This window comes from Etheostoma spectabile, chromosome 3 (assembly GCF_008692095.1).
Source record: "Etheostoma spectabile isolate EspeVRDwgs_2016 chromosome 3, UIUC_Espe_1.0, whole genome shotgun sequence".
NCBI classification, from domain to species: Eukaryota; Metazoa; Chordata; class Actinopteri; order Perciformes; family Percidae; genus Etheostoma; species Etheostoma spectabile.
In genome coordinates, this window is record NC_045735.1 from 2,390,171 (window position 1) to 2,407,688 (window position 17,518).

The following is a 17,518-nucleotide window of genomic DNA, read 5'->3' on the forward strand; positions in this document are numbered from 1 at the left end:
GGTATGGGAGTTTAGAGGAACTGCCCATTGAAACATTGAAGTGCGAACAACATTATAGATTGGACATTATAAAAACATTAGTGTATTTTACTCTTATTAGTCCAGAGTTAAGAGAGAAAGATAATAAAACTGTTCTGAACTGCTGACATTGCCAGTAAATGTCTCTTCTTCCTCAGTCCCCGGATCCACCATGACACACGCCGCTATCAAATTAAATCAATGGCGAATGGTGCTATAAAACAGATGAAACATAAGCATAAAAACATGAGACCTTGGCTGAGTCTTGAATCCTGACTTGGCTTTGGAAAACAAACATCTTGTCATTCTGAAAAATAACATCTGGGAGCGATTATATCACACAAAGTAACTCTATGATTGATCACTCATCTTCAGAGTTGGAGTGTTGATCTGAGACAGTATTCCTCTTTACTCATTGTTGAGTCTACTGATGTTCTCAGAGTAATAACCACCACATTTATATAACTCCATGGGAAAGGAAATAGTTCAAGTTTAAATTCAGTGTTGTAACATCTGTGTCAATTTGTCAACCAAAGGCATGAGATCATTCAAAAAGTATAGTAATGTGCTTTCATTTTGGCTGTCAATAATGTTGGAAGGACAGTATTTTTTCACCATAATTTGAACACCCATTTCAAATCAAAACTCTCTACACTGCACAGAAAGTGACCCACAAACATGAAGCAAACAACAATCAGACAGAGATACAGTCCATGAGTCCCGGCTTAACCTTGTGTTCCTGTATCCCAGACAGTTACAGCGGATCACTGACTTGATTTTAAATCAACTTCCACCCTTTCCACAGTGAATTTTAGCTCATTTCTTCTAGATTGAGGTTTACAGTCTTGAGGTGTAGAACAAAGCGCAATAAAATCAAATTTTGTCCCCATCTTTCAGATAAACAAATTGTAGCAACATTGGACAGATGCTATGGAAGCAGCATTTATTTGATCATTTGAGTTTTAGTGATTGTTGGAGCTTTGAGTAATTTTATCATGTTTTTATCAGGTCTGTCTGTCTGAGTTTGTAAAATGTGTGTCAAGATGAAGGCCTTGTGTTACTGCAGATCAAATCTACCTACAAGTACATATACAGCAAATGAAACCGTTTCAACCCAAACCTAACCCAACCCATTAATGAAGACAGAGAATTCATGAAAAAAAATCAAAGCAGGCCTACCATATTTCCTGAGGAAGCCTCGATGAACGCCTGCTGTGCTCATGCCTGTGGTCATCACAGCAACAGGGACTAAATGAGAGGCAGAATATGCGATGCTGAAAAATAGGGTGAGAGAGAGAGAGAGAAAGAGAGAGAGAGAGAGAGAGAAAATAATCCCCACTATTTAGGCCTTCCTTCCATAAACTCGGGCTGTTGTGAGTGGAATTGGAACCGTCCCAGCTTATGCACACACACAAACATCATATGACCGTAAGGGCCAAATAATCATACCAGCAATGGATAAATCCCACTGGAAAGATCCTGTGATTTTCATGGCTGCCATCACCAGATGTTACGCTGGACTCTTTCCATACTGCTCCTCTCTTAGCAACACATGCACAGATTTTAGCCTGTATTTGTAGTCTTGCACACAACATATGAGCGATTTGCAATAGCTTACCGTGAAACTGTCATCAAACCGGTTTCCCAGTGTATCTCTGTGCCCTTGGATGGCCTCAGAACCAGGGCTTGGATCACCTCTCTTCATCGTTCAGGCGGATTAAACAGAGAGATTATTATTCTTGCACAGCTGGAGGCCTGTTGTTGCAGTGCTGTAGATAGGCCTAACCAAGATTTTAATCTGCTCAGACCTGGGATGCGTTCACCCCAACAAGCATCAACGTCCAAGATTTTCAATGTCACATATCCAGGCAGGATTAAATGCCACATTGTCTCGGCCTATGCTTGCTTATCCCAATTGGAATAACATTATGTAACAAGATCTGGGATATAAACGATCACACCACAAACATGTCCTACATTTATGGATGGCAAGAGAGACAGTTTATTTATCTCAAGGGGAAGCTAAATAGGCTACAGTAAGTAGGATTCAGGAGGAGATGACAAATGGAATTAAGTCAAGTGAGAAAAAAAGGCAGAAAAAATACAAATATTAATATACAATGAGAAATAATGCCAGTAAAAACAAGCCAGTAAAACCTTCAAACAGAATGTGACCTCCTCACAGTCCCAGAGAAGATCCCACCTGCAGCTAAAGTTGGGTTCAGACTTGACTTGCTCAGTGACACCTCAGCAGTCCTGACAGTTACTAACATTTTCTTTTGGTCTTTTGGTTGGGCGATGGTCTGTGGATGCTAAAACAGTAATCCTCCCACTGCAGTCAGAGGCCTTCTGGGAAGTAATGCTGAGAAGACGCTGAATTACTTTTATTTAGTAATAAATATTCATGCTAGAGGAGAAACAGCAATTCAAATTGCATTTTCTCTCCCCAGACTTTACTTTTCATGTGCAGTGTAGATACTAAGGAATTAAAAAAAAACTCCAAAACCTGGGTTCAAGGTAGCCTGGCTATCACCAGACCAAGCCAAGCTCAATAGATTTGAGATTGAGCGTTGATCTGGGGAGTCTGCTCTGTGTTTTCTCAACACAAGAGGCGTGACAAAGGGGCATAGTTCAAATGACTCTGTACGCAATTGGATAGCCCTTCAACCAATCAGACCAATATTTATGTCTATGGTGACAACTGCTACTGTGGAACAGATCGTGCAGTGTTGTAAATCTCTGGTAAATCCTCATACGTCATGATTAGCATCTGCTCACGCGCAAACATCTTGCGCATGCGCAGAATGGCAGGCGGGCAGAACGGATCGTGTACCGACAGTTCCCGCAAAATTGTGAACTGAAGCAGGAGAATTAAACGTGTAGGTTTCCAAACCGAGCTGCAGGGCAAAATCAAATTTCCGGCAGAGTGGGCGGGGTTCACCCAGTCTAGGTTCAAGGGACAAAATATCATTAAACAGAGTACCGTCGTTAACCTAACAGGTGCTTATCTGTGGGGCTACGATTCTGAAACATTTGCTAAGGCAACCCAAATGATTTAATTAAAATCAATAAACACATTTTTCGGCGTTAGACTACAATCATATCAATACTGGAAAAAAAAAATTAAAAAAAAAAATTAAAATGAGGGCCAGACATAAAATATACACCAAAGACACACCAACAAATATTTACAAAATCTCTTCAGAAAAAGTTAGTCAAAAAGAGAAATAATCTGAAATGTGTCGCATGGCACCAGTAACATGCCAAAACATTTGTTTGAAACCTATTTCTGTTTTAAATGATTCAGAAACTGTATTCCCAGTGATAACTTGCTGTGCCTAGTTTAAAATAAACAGAGCAAATTATAAAAAGCCAAATGTTTTTATTTTTTACCTCTATGCATAAGAAAGCAGATGTTAGGAGTGTCAGACGTTAGTGAGGGTTGGGCTTGTTAGGCATCAGCTCCACTGTGGGTTGCTGGTGCAGTGTCCACTCTTGCTGGTTACATTAATGAAGACCAGTGTAGAGAGGAGGAGCAATTGCAGTGACCAATGACTCTGTCCATGTACATATGGGCATGTCAGTTTTTATTTAAGAATTCAAAAAATTGGAACCGATCCTTTAAAGTGTACCCTGAATTATTGTGAATTCCTTGTGGTAGCCAAAAGTAAGCTACAAATAAATATATGTCTATGCTTAGTAAATGTGTTAATTGGTTTGGCTTAAATAACTGTGTATTTAAACACTCCATGTCTGTGAATTACTGTCACTTCTGGCAACAAGCCTTTGCTCTCACATGTAGAATGAGGGCTTTGCATTTGTCACCAGCAGGGGACAGAAGAGCCCCTCCAAACAGTAGGCAGTAAAGTGTCATTCTGGTCCTTCTGAGGCATCAACAGGTTGGGAAGGGCAGTTTGTCTGGCCGCAGTAAGAAGATGATGAAGAAGAAGAGGTTAGCCAATAGAACAGTTCACGTTTTTCTCCCATCCCAGAATGCTGTGTGGAACTCACCAGACCCTCCTCTGCAGCACCACAGCGTTGTGGAGGAAGGTCTGGCAAAGCGACTAGCGAGACTAGCACACTGTTAGCATCCCTGTGTGGCCCTGTAGCTGGGAGAGAATGAGGAAGGTGTTTCCCATGTATTGCAGCCAATAGGAACTCTCCTTCAACACTAACAGGTTGTTTTGTTTAGCAGGCCATGGAGGCTAACAAGCTTATTGGCACTGTAGTCTACCTTTGTAAATGAACATAATAACTGGTGTCCATATGACTTGTTTTGATGGTTTTAAAACTGAAAGCATGTTATTTCAACTCTGCTAATCCACCTTAGCTTTATCTAAAAATCCCTAAGTCTTTAAGTCTCGCTGTTCGGTGAATCAGGTTTGCGGGATTTTGGTGTGGCCTAAACCTAAACATTGAGTCCTGCGGAGCTGATGCCCATCCCCCTCAAAACCCAAACATTCACTCCTTCCAGACCCATCCAGCCCCAAAACTTTGTGTTTTTGAGTAGAACACCACTCTTTCTTGTTCAGGACCCCCTCGGTGACCCCCTTCCCTCCCTCCCTCCCTGCCTGTCTCTCTGTGCTCCTATCTGGGAGCAGGGAGAGCACCATTGCTCAAGCTCCTATTGAAAAGACAGCATATACAATGGGGTCTTTCTCAGTCCCTCTGTGTCTCCATCAAAGACCCTGGGAACACAACACTGTCCACTGAGCCACTCTTAAAGGGCCAGTGGGACCCAGGTCTCCACAACCTGAGTCCCATCGTTTTCATGGGAAAAGAACAGAAAAACAGGAATCTTCGCAGCAAATCAATTATTCATGAACGGTATGTGAACTCTGCAGGGCCGTCTCCCAGGCAGCGAGCGCCAGCACCACCTCTGTCCAAACACCCACAATCACCTCAGACATCACAGTCTACAACAACACAACAAGCATCACACTGGTGCACCCTTCGGCCGATGGGAATCAGCATTTATTTAGACTACAGCTGATGATGCTTCAGTCTGTTTTGGCTAAAACGGCATGTTCAAACTAATTCCTAGACATTCCTATGACATAATCTATGTCAAGTAGCAATAAATACAAACAGAATAGTTCCTTATTACTTTACATTTTTGGTATTTTTCCCAGTCTCCACCAACCGGCTTTTATCCATTTGGATCGCTGTCATTGTAAATAAGACATCAATGTGACTTTTTAAATAAAGGTTGAACCATTTAAACAGTTGTGAAGTGACTTGAGATATTTTGTCTATAGGCCAATTGGTAAAATGCATTGGAAGGCAGACATTTTGTGGTTATCAAGAAGTTACTCATTTAATTTTTACATGAACAATTCAAATTAGTCAACCAAATTGTTAATGTGGCAGCGTTTTGACACTTAACATGATGTTCAATAGCCTATGTATAACCAATAATACAAAAGCAGAAGAAAATCATGGAATGTGTTTATTTATAAGTGACATCATGAAACAAGTATATGTACAAAATATTTAAACCGGCACAATTAGTACCCTACTTTGCAGATATCCACAAATTAAAACAGATAGGACGAGAAAATATTGACATTAATGTATCTAATGTGGGAATTAATTTATTATAGGCTAACTAAAGACGTTGGGTCAGGGGTGATTCTAGGATCAGACCTTTAGGGGGGCTCAGCCCCTAATGAGAATGTGACACAGACACAGGGCCTTGCAAAGTGTTAACCCTTTCCTTGACTGGGTTACAGGTGCGTAGCACTGGCAACACAAGATATTAAAAGCTGTTACAAGCCCTTTGAACCTGTAATTGTTTGTCCTCTGTCACCAATAGAACTCTGACTTCACAAACTCTGACTTGAAGCTTTAAATAATGTTTTTTTATTTGAAAAAATGTTGTAATAATTTTTAGGGGGCTGAGACCCCTAAAAAGGATCTTAAATCGCCAATGTGTGGGGCAAGTAAACCAAAGTCAGTAACTGCTCTGTAATAAACAATGAACTTACTGTGTCTCATTTATTCATAAGTTAACACACTAATTTATAAGCCTGCTCTGGCCGGACTAAATGTATCTATAATGTTGTTGATCCTCACATGGGCAGTGCGCAGGTCTGTATTTGCCACAGACTGACACCGATATACTGTTGGGGTATTTACAACTTCTGGGGATCCGTGTGTAATTAAAAAGCGAATGGGGGATTGAAGACAATCAGCATGCCGCAGGGTTTCTCACATCCTCAAAGAAAAGGAGGGAGACTCAGGAGGAGGAGGAGGAGGAGGAGGAGGAGGAGGAGGGTGGAAAGAACTTGAGTTGAGGAATTTGAATCCTGTATGAAGGGGGAGAGGGAAAAGAAAAAGCCAGGGGAATGTCTGAGGGAGTCTGAGGCAACCGGTGGGCAGGAGAGAGACTGTGGACGAAAGACTACAGGAAACACTGGTTTAAGACATTTCCCTCAGTTGCTAAAAATAGACTCGGACAAGTTATTCAGCGGCCGTAAAGTTTGGTGCGCCTTTTCTGCGCGTTTTTGGGGACATTGGTAAAGTTTGGTGGTATTGGGATCAACCGAAACAACCGCGTTAAAGGAGCAAAGCAACAAGACTTTTAAGCAGAGCGGAGATTATTTATTTTTTACACTCTGTCTAGTCTAAAAAGGGAAGAGAAACTAAGGGTTCCGGTTTACTTAAGTCTCATCTGTGGATAATCACGCTTTCATCTGCCGGAATCAGAAATACTTTCTCACCGCACAACTTCGGATCTTTGGAGCTGTTGCGATGCGGTGATGGAGTCCGGTGGTGTTCCCAAGATGACTGCTCTTCTTATGAAGCACATTTTCAGAGGTGATCTGCTTTCAAGAAAAACCATGATCGGGTCTAAATGGTCGGTTTTTATCGTCACCGTCTTTTTTTCCGCTTGGAGGCCAGTAACCGGCGGCATACTGACAGGTAAGGTTTAACAGCAACAGCAGCAGTCTTTTATCCAAACTGTAACTTGTCAGCGTCAGTGGGAAGAAAAACGTCGTAATGAGCAATTAGCGCAGTCACAGTTCTGCTCCTAACTCATTACATGAATTTACTTTGGGGTGGCGAGTGCAACCACAGCTGCAAGTGAGTCCAACATCTGGCCAACATGAAGGAATTCACTACACTCATAAAGCCTTATAAAACCAACAGATCACAGAAAACAAGTAAAAGATTAGTTTTATTGGTTCAATGAGGCTTGTATTCTGTTGATTCAGTGACAACAGGTAAAAAGGGATGGAGGAGGTCTTGTTTTCCTTGAATGGTATTACAAGGTGCAGTGGGATCTTTTTTTTAAAAAAACAGGAAAAAACAGGTATCCAGACTGGGTATGCACCACTTGTCACATTTCTGGAATGCTGTGGAATTTTGGGAGATGTATTCCAGGCAGGGAAAGGGCAGGGGCTAAAAATAAATCCTGCTGGGAAGTGTGTGGGAATCAGCAACACTAGAATCTCAGTTCACAAGCATAATACAGAGGTACGTAGAGAGAAACCTGCTGTTTTGACCGTTTACTCCTGTTGTTTACATGTCAGGTCATTTGACATCATATGTGGTCTGCCCACCATCATTCAGAAGTCCTTATCTGTTCTAACAATCAAGTCCACTAATAACATTTTGAAACCCATCAGCTACTGCAGCCAGCGGGTAAAAACATAGAGTCCCTCCAGGGGCCTCCACCTGTCAGCTCATGTGTTTTGACCATTATGGTCACGCTGTCTCTCTTGGAACTGTACCTCTACCCTCAGCAGATGTGTGACCAAGAAGGACAGAGATTAGCTCTGCTGTGATTCATAACCCCAGACTTTTCCGGATGTCTCGGTTCCTATTTGAATGTGGGGGATGGCTTCGGCCCAAAAGTGAGGAGATGTGAGGAATCAGGAGGGGTTTAGAGGGGCGAATGCTTTGGTTTGTGAGTCAGAGGCGGTCTGACTCAGACTCAAGAAATCAAAATGATGGATGGGGTAAGGGGGCAAGAGTGGTGGGGAAAAAGTTTGGAGGGGAGGTGGCAAAATGTGTAGCGATGAATCCAAAGAATGGCATGAAAAGGAGGCTAAATGAGAAAAGGGCAAAGGCTCCGCAGTGAATGGAGAAGCTGAATTACATAGCGTTAAAAAAGCCAGAAAGATAAAGGAGGGAGTCAGAGGAGGATAAATGCTTGGACTGTGTCGGGTATTTTCGGTATGTGCATGTCCACTGACATTTAACATCTGAACATTGTCTATGGGAGAGAGAGAGAGTAGGAGTAGAGACAGGGTGGAAAGAGGGAGAACATGAAAAAAAAGTGGGACCTCGAGAGAATTCAGGGGACAAAAGGGAGGAGACGGAGTAGTTACGCACAAATGAATCACTGGAGACAGGACCCCCCCCACAAACACACACACACACTCTCACACACACACACACACACACACACACACAAAGTTCAACCTCAGCCTGCTCTCTCGGTCTACCTTTGCATTCTCATAAAAGGTTTACAAGCGTATTATTTTATGAATGCAGCACTCTGAAGTAGAGAAAAAGTAGGGCTGTTTTTGTTCAGTAGGGCACTGAAAAACAAAGTCGGGGCGATGCAGATTCTTGAAAGAGCTCAGCCAAGCTTAAAAATAAAGGGAGGAATGACTTTTAATGCCAAAAAGCACACAGAGACAGAGAGGCAGTGAGGCAGAGACTCAGCGGGCCCCTTCATTTATTGCACACTCCCAGAACAAGCTTTTTCAACGCTGCTGCGTGCGTGCGTGCGTGCGTGCGTGCGTGCGTGCGTGTGTGCGCTTTAGTTACGTGCACATTTACAGAAACAAGGGCCTGTTCTACTTATGAGTAAACTAAGTGCTGCCAAAGTGTGCTATTTACACCACGTCTGAATTGTGTGTGTGTTAGCGTGAGATGAGTCGTAGTGGAGTTTTCTGGGGTCACAGAGAAGGGGTCAGAGGTTGGAGTTTGGCCATGAAACAGACTAGGAGGGCGGGTTGCCAAGCTTGAGAAAATCTTTTCAGGCATCACTCAGTGAAACAAGAGTGATTTATTCTTATCCTGAAATTCAAGAACACAGGCCAAGTTTTGCATATATTGTTTTTATCTTTTGTCTGTTTTATCAAGACAAGGATTGGTTAAGGAAAGCCTTGGCATGCTATAGATGCTCCATGGTATTATTTGATGCTGTAGAAGTAAGATTCCTGCAGGAGAGCTATATGCCCATTGTATGTGTCCTTGACCAACTCTTGATCAAGGCCATTCTTTTGTCTTTGCATGCCTTGCCCTCAGTATTATCAGGAATAACTTTCATTTCTGTTGAATGTCTAAAAATTAAGAAAAAGCAGAAGTAGTTCATTCCCATCATATTTATGGGGACCCTCTCTGCGTCATTCTTAGGATGTTGAACAGATTCACAGACATAGTGGCAGACGACCTGCAGGCCCATTCTGTGCTATTCGAGAGAAACCCTGAATATCTTCAGTGTTTGTGCTGAGCTCTCTGTGCTCTGACACTGTCAGAGCAACAGGAGCCGCCGTCCTCTAACAGGGAGCCTTTGTCCCAGTATCAGCTCTGTCCTTCTCAGGTCAGCCCCTCTGTTAGGGACACAAGATAACTGGACTCAGTGTGGTGGGGGATAAACTCACCTGCTCCTATCATATCTCAGAGATGGCAAAGTAAAACCTGTGCAGCATAAATTAACATTCATCAGAACGAGCACACAGCCAAATGTGTTTGGTGTTGAGGAGATTAGTTGATTAATGGATCAAGTTAACAGTCATTTATGTAATCAATTAAGCCTTTAAGTCATTCATTAATCCAAATAATGTCTTGTTTCCAGCTTCTCAAATGTCAAGATTTGCTGTTTCTTGTTTTTTTGCATCCCTATAAATTGAACATTCTTTGTTTTGGACAAAACAAAGTGTTTGAAGATGCCACCTTGAGCTATGGGAACCTGATATTTTTACTAAGTTCTGATATAATTAACCAGTAAATCCAATGAATTAACAATTAATCATAATAAGATTACATTCATCAACTAATTTCCCTACTTTATGGTGCCTTCAAGTGGGACCCCATGTTGACTGCGTTCACAGGAGTCCTGATTAATAACCTAATGTTTTTAATAATGTTTTAAGTCTTTTCTTTTTTCTTAATTATGGAAAAAAACACAAACAATGCACCCTTTTTGAAAGGGAATAAGGCATCATGCCTTTTGTTTGGCAAAAAAAATATCTGAGCAGCTTAAAACACTTAAGTACAAAATATATTGCATACTTGCATACTTTAGAAAGAATAACAGGAGAAAAACTTGCTGTTGTAAAATAAGCCATTGTTCTTTTGTGCTGTGAATAAGGGTATGATGTTGTCTTTGTTATTTTAATTAACCTATAATCCTGATTCTTCTCTCTCTTCATCAAAGATTTGGAGTTTGAGCGGAGTCCCAGTACTATCATCTCTTCTCTGGGCAAACCTGTTACGATGCATTGCACCCTGAAGGGTACGGGGGGCGAGGAAGAAGACCCCCCTGATGTGCTCTGGCTCAGAGACAGTGTTCCACTTCAGTACGCAGACACCAACCAGTTCCAAGTCCACACTGGCAGCAACAGTTGGACAATCATGAGCACGCTCAGGTAGGCCGCTGTTTTGTCTGTTACACGTGTTAGCTGCTTTGACCATGTCAGTGCATGAGACTTAAGTAAGGTTAGTTTGTTACGTGGCAGCCACACCTGGCCTAAAAATGTTAGCCATGCATCGGCTGTGATTGTAATATATCCTGTTCCTCCACTTTATCCTTTCACCTAGTTTAACCAGAACTGTTGCTGGATTATGTCACCCTGTTGATTTCCATATACCGTGCAAATAGCACTTTGAAATTAAGTCTGATGAAAATGGTATAACGTAAGCAAACCCCCATGTGCCTCTGTGGCTTTATGTGTTTAATCCTGTTATGATTGCATGGCAAAATTTATAAGGGAAGTAATCAGGGTCTGGACATCTTTCTGCCAGTTTCGTTTGAAGTTGCTTGATCTCTATGAAACCGGTCCAATCGTACTCTTTTATACACACAACAGTATTGAAAAGGTCCAGCTTCCCGACATGGGCTCCTATCAATGTGCTGTTCTGTCAGAAAGCCACCAGACTATGTCTGAGGAGGGGAGCATTCAGCTGGAGGGTGAGTTCATCTTCAGCTCTCTGATGTATGCTAACAGCTACAAAAATAAGTTTTCTATGTAGTTTTATTTAGATTTTTTTTTAAAGAGTTGATAGACTGATTTAGCTCATTCTTTCTCAGGCCTTCCTCATTTCTCTGTGGAGCCCCAGCACATGTCTGTAGTAGCCAACGTATCCCTGAGCCTGAGCTGTGTGGCCCACGGACCTCCAGAGCCAGTCAGGGTCATCTGGCTGCAGGACGGTGCTCAGCTCAACTCCCTCACAGACCCGGTGGCTCTGTCACCCTCCACACTCAACCTCACAGGTATCATCTTTCACTCTGTTAGCGCAGCAGTCAAGGCCACACATGTACACAGCTTAGTCAGATCCATTAAAACATGCAGCCTCAATCAACTCCTCAAGGGCTTTCTCACTTTGCACTGATACAGGCCAGTGTTTAGTTCAACAGTCTGGGACTGCAACTGCTTGTTGTTTAGTCTATAAGATGTGAAAAACATGTCTTCTACATGTTGATAGAGCTCAAGGTGATGAAGGCGATTAAGGCGATTCAAATGTCTTGTTCAGTCCAAAACACAAATTTATCTAGTTTACAATTAGATAAAATACTAAAATAAAGCATTTGAAAAACTGGAACTAGATTTGGGGCTTCAAGTAGCAAAGTTTTAAATGATTGGAAACAAGACCACTTCAAAATCCATAGCTTTAATTGAATCTATTAAGAGTATAATGTGCAAATGCTACAAAGTAACGATCTTCTATAGTTTCAAAGGCTTTTAAATCCCCCCTCCATGGTTTAAACAAAACCACCAAATAACCACCCTCCCCAGAGAGAGCAGGCTGGCTGGCACGGTGCCAGCGGATCCATTGAGGACGTGCCTTGCGGTTGTGTGGTTGATGGGTTAGGGCAAAGCAGCATGCACAAGGGGCCTTATTGGGGGGGTGATAGATAGATGGACAGAGCACATAGGGAGATGAAAGAAAGAAGGAGAGAAAGGAAGAGGGTTCTGTTGCTGCTTGAATGCAAACCACAGTTGCTGGTCAGTGTTAAGTCCTGTAGTAGGAGGACAGGAAGAGCAGGCTGAGACAGACCAAGAGAGGGAGGAAGCGCGGCAGCGGTCGGGTGGAGAATCTGGTTTGACTCATCAGAGCAGGCTGGCTGGTGCTGACCAGGGCCCGTTTGATGGGAAGCTACACTAACATCTCTGGAATGGACAGCTGTACTGGCAGACCACAGGTCCAAACACAAATAATCTTTCAATATGCCCTTAAAGAGAAATGGCACAAAGTACACTCCAACCATTAAGGAATAAAGGCCAACACATCTTCATGTTGAAGGGTAGTTTCCATCCGCATCCGATTTAGAGTGTAGGAACCAAAGCTCTTCTTATGCCTAGCCCACCAGTTTTGGAGCAGAAAGCAATTGGACAAGTTAACACAACTTAAATTAAGTAATAATGTAGTGTATAATATTTGTAGCTAGTACGACCCACAGACACCAGCAGAGACTTGCCTTCCTGGTGATGCTTTTCCAAGCTTACACTGCAGCCATCTTGACTTTTTGCTTGATTTTGGAGCTTTTGGTCTTCTGTTATATTCGGAAGTTGATGCACAAATAGTTTACTTGCATTGTGGGCAAGCGACTGACTTGGAAATTCAAGAACAATGGAACTTAAAAGTTTATATTATTAGTTGTATTTATTATAGGCGGTATGTAAAGGATCACAGCCCCACAGTATTGATTTGAAATTGGAGGACAATATATTAAAAGAGTCCCATACTCTTGTACTGATAAGAAAATCCTTTGAAAGATGAAAGGCAGCACCCTCTACCTTTTCATTGTTTCAAGTCCAATACTTGCTAAAATGTTTTGTCATACATCCATGGAAATATCAAAACATTCACTAGTTTCAGCTTCTTAGATCTGATGGTTTAATACTTTCCACTGTCTTATATCTTATAGCAAATTAAATATCTTTACATTTTGATTATTGGTCAGAGAAAACTAACAATTATAAGGTATTCCCACCTGGAATTTGTGATGGGTATTTTTCCCTACTACTAAGATTTTAAATGTTTGTTAAATTTTGATCAAAAAATGATTAGATTATTAATGAAAATAACATAAATTGCAGCCCTAAGTCGAATATGCTGGAGTACATAAACAAAAAATGAAACCGTTCTAATAATTTCTGATGGCTTTCCATAAGTCTACCAAGAAAAGGGAAGCACCGGGACTATGCTGTATCATTCCCAGCTGATATCAACACTGTTGGTCAAAACTGTAATGCTCCTGAGCGCAAAGGTTCTTCCTAGTGACTGATTATGACATTCCAGCGATGTTGTGTTGCGGTTTTCTGATGGGGAAGGTAAGACAAGAAGTGGACAAGGACAAGTGTGGCGCAATTTTCGAGATGGCCTGATGACCAGTTCATTCTTCCGCACAGCCAGTGGTCATCTCTCACCCCTCCCTCCCCTCCTTTTCCTCTGTCACAATCCCCCGCTTCACCCAGCGAGGATCGTACCCCCTGTTCTCTTTCCGGCCGCAACACAATGGAGGCATGGTGCCGTCAGCGCAGAGCGACACACACACACTGCGTGATTCTGTGCGAATCTCAGTTCGTGGCTGATTGACAATGTCGGGGTGTTAGATGACAGTGGTAAAACTTGAGTGTCACATGTTTCAGCATGTGCATGTGTGAGCTTGTGTTGTGCTGTGAAATGACTCGAGTGTGTGAGCACGCTGTGAGTCACTTTGTGAGAGGAGTCATTCTCATTGTTGAATGTCAGCGTGTGTCAGTGTTTTGGACCTTTCAGAGGAGCCCCAGCCTCTTGAAGGCAGCAGCTCATGCATTTTACACCTGGACCTCAACACTCTCTTTGTGCTCAAAACTACACTGCAAAAAATGTCAAGCTGCATGAAGAACTACAATCATGCAGTCTAAGGGGCCATCCACACGGAAACGCTTTTTGGTACAAACGCACAAGTTTTGCATCGTTTTGGCCGATCGTTCAAATGAATCATGCCTGAAAACGCTCTTTTTTTAAACCTGGTCCCAGGGTGAACATATTTGAAAACTGCGCCCTTGCAACTTTGTTTGGACGGCAAAGCTGCATACTTGCATATCGATGATGTCATCACCACACCCCTCGACCTCTAGCTTTTGACCTCTTACCCCGCGATGACGTCTCGTAACAACAACACACAAACCGTTCTGGTTCCCTTGCACTAGCCATTTTAGTTGTTTCAGTTTATTTTGTGTGGTGGTTTCTTCTTCTACTGTCTGTTTGTATATAGCGTGCAAGCTTTACGTGCATGCTTTGCCTCTTCTTCTCCATTTTTTGGTGAATTTACGTAGCAGAAACAGCGGCACATAGGCCTGGAATATGAAGTAGCGTGTTGAATCATTCACAAATGGATTCATTTGGACGAACATATTGAACCGATGCCAGGGAAGATGGGGGGAAAAAAAGATTGTTTTGGTACGCATGGACGTGGTCTTAAGCAGGAGATTCCCACGTTTAAGAAGGAGTCTCGGGTTTTTGATATGAAGTAAAGCTCCACATTCCAGGACTTTGTGTAAAACTGGTATAAGAATACATTCTCACCCTGAAAGTGATTAGAAGGTCAAAAGACAGCTAGGCCCTAATTTGGTTGTAGGGTTTGTAGATGTCAGATTACAAATAGCAATGTATTTAACAATAAGAAATAATTACACTTCTGTAGAAACAACAGTTGTAACCCAGATGTATTTATAACTTTCCCTTCTCAACCAAATGTGGGCCACTTTGAACAGAGACATCTTTTGACTTGCAAACCACAGAATCATTGCTCACTGTGCAAACATGTGTTGATTATTTTCAACGAGATTTATCTTCTGCATCAGTGTCAAGACAACACAGCTGGATTTCAGCAGAAGTCAGTTGAAAGGTGTATGGATAGAGGCTTTGCATTAATATGTGTCTGTGTGTCTGTCAAGAACCTGATAAAGATATTATTAGTTTTATTTTGTATAATCCATGTTTGCGCCCAACAATAAAATGTGAAACATATTAACCCGACAGAAAAAATGAAAGGTGTAAGGGTGATAAGTCAGAGACACTGTTCCTAATTTTAACAGGATGAGAAGGGGTTGGATGGAGGGGTACACATTTTAAATCTTTTGACTTTTATAAGACCATGACTAGTCGGATTTTAATGCTATGCCAGAATTGGTACGTTTATTGTGCAGGCCAATCCTTCTAAAATATACAATAACATCAACAAACATGCACTAACTTCAGAAACTAATCACAAAACTGTTGACAGAGCGATCCTGTTACCTTATGGAAACTATTACCCTCACATTATTCTCACTTCAGTTCGAACTTCCACAGCCTTTCTCGTATTAACAATATGTGCATGTCAGCATGCTGAGCAAGGATTCTTGGTTTTAAAAGCCTCCGAATGTTCCCGCTTCCCATGCACATGTTGTTTCATTATTCTGTCCAGGTTTGAACAGGACCAGCACTTTTTCTTGCGAGGCACATAACCGCAAAGGCGTGGCCACCTCAGGATCTGGTACCATCACTGGTAGGTGGCACACCGTGGAAACACAAACATTTCTGTCATCATTCAGTTTAGATATACTTTTATTTGCTTAACTCCTAATGGTTTCATCTATTTATTATGTGTTTTTGTGTGTTTCTTTCTTTAGTTCTCCCATCCCAGCCCCAGAATCTGAGAGGGCTAGAGACCACTCCGACCAGTCTCCGTATATCATGGCAGCCTGGTTTTGGAGGCGACTACCCAATAATGCGTTGCTCTGTTCAGGTGAGACAGCATGAATAACTGCGAGAAGAGAATACCACAACTAGTTGAGAAAATTAGTCAATGCTGACTATTTGACCTGCATGTTAAACAAATACATCACTCTCGCTCTATTCGCGGGACTCCGCAGACCTTTTGCGAGCCTAATTACAAAGAAAAGAGAGCTTGCTTGTCTTTTCTTCTCTTAACTCATCCTCTACCACTCCCTGCTTTATTCGTGAACCCGTGGATCAGGTTTCACTCTGGGAAAGTGGCCTCCAGGACTCATGATATGTAGCACCACTCCCTCTCTCTCTCTCCCCATCTCTATCCCTTTGTCTGTCAGTGTCTCTCTCCCTATCTCTGCCAGTGTCTCTCTGCCTCTATCCTGCTTTGTGGCCCTTGCAGCTCTTGTAGTTGAGAGGAGGAACATTTTCTCCTGGAGAAGTGAGCAGTGCAGCACCACCCCTAAACGTCTGGTTCTAATAAAGCTGCTCCTCATACCTCTTGCTGTTCTTGCCCCCTCCTTTCCCCCACAGCCCTCCCTCACCCCCTCACCCTCACTGGGGAACAAGGCGAGGGGCCAGCTTGAGCGGAATGGGGCAAAAATCTGAATTTAACGGTTCATTGTGTGGCGCATAGAAACATGACAAAAGCTACAGAGTAGAGAGCAGAAAGATGTTACTGTGCTCCACAAAGGAAGCATGAAAAAGGAGAGTGAAAGAAAGAAAGATAGAAAGGAAGGGAAAAAACTAAGGAAGATCAAAAGAACAACAGAAAGAAACAAAGAAAGACAGTGAGAAAGAAACAAAATCAGTTAAAGAAAACAGGAAAGGGCAGTGACAGCAGGTATTGTGGGTCTGAGCCATACAAGGGGAATGCAGGCTAAACTCAAGCCACACAATTAGATTGAACACACTTGTGTAATCACTGGACTGTGATTCATCGAGTCAGCAATGACTCACACACGCACACACACACACACACACACACACACACACATTCATGCAGTTCTCATTCATGCAACTTAATATTCTTAAGGATCACACCCACTAACCCATGCCATGAGGAATACTCATATTGGGTTTTTTAAATTTTTTGTCAAAGCAGAGCACAACCTGCTTTACACACACACACTCCTTATCTGTTTGTGTGGCTGCTCATTTGGTCTATTATTTATATATATGTTCAGCTCTCACAGTAAAGCCCACACAGTGAAGTGCAGCCAGTAGCCTGCAGGAGCCGTTTGATAATGAGCAACTTACCAGAATAATGGTCCAGACTGGCAACTTTAATGTGGTTTTAAGATTGCTGCAACAAAGGGTTTATTTGCCGCCTTGTGTTCCTCTTTATGAGTGTTTACCATTGAAAGTTTGCAGAGACAGCAGGTTTCTGCCTGGGATTTTTGGATGATTGCTTCTGCTTTTAGTGCACCTTACTGAGCCTGGGTCACGTTCAAAACAGCAATGAATCAAAATTTTCAACATTTTAGCACTTCAGCACTACGCATACACGTGTTAGCACTTTAACACTATGCATTTGCACAGACAGGAAGTAAATCTATAA

The 17,518-nt window shown here is 42.2% G+C and overlaps 2 protein-coding genes across 3 annotated transcripts in view; one reads left to right on the forward strand and one right to left on the reverse strand.

Moving 5' to 3' along the window:
- LOC116677317 (uncharacterized) overlaps window positions 1–1,438 on the reverse strand; it is a 6,268-nt gene extending 4,830 nt beyond the window's left edge. Inside the window, exon 1 of the mRNA XM_032507882.1 lies at window positions 1,198–1,438. Coding sequence (XP_032363773.1) covers window positions 1,198–1,252 — 55 coding nt within the window. The 5' untranslated portion in view covers window positions 1,253–1,438. The remainder of the gene's footprint in view (window positions 1–1,197) is intronic.
- A 4,877-nt stretch (window positions 1,439–6,315) lies between these two features.
- The window catches only part of axl (AXL receptor tyrosine kinase), a 29,407-nt gene continuing 18,204 nt past the window's right edge, over window positions 6,316–17,518 (forward strand). The window contains exons 1-6 of one of the 2 annotated variants that reach the window (XM_032509509.1): window positions 6,316–6,942; window positions 10,415–10,625; window positions 11,067–11,167; window positions 11,288–11,470; window positions 15,656–15,736; window positions 15,861–15,976. In XM_032509509.1, the coding sequence (XP_032365400.1) occupies window positions 6,780–6,942; window positions 10,415–10,625; window positions 11,067–11,167; window positions 11,288–11,470; window positions 15,656–15,736; window positions 15,861–15,976 (855 nt within the window). In that variant the 5' untranslated portion in view covers window positions 6,316–6,779. The remainder of the gene's footprint in view (window positions 6,943–10,414; window positions 10,626–11,066; window positions 11,168–11,287; window positions 11,471–15,655; window positions 15,737–15,860; window positions 15,977–17,518) is intronic. The other variant, XM_032509508.1, reaches the window with a different exon arrangement.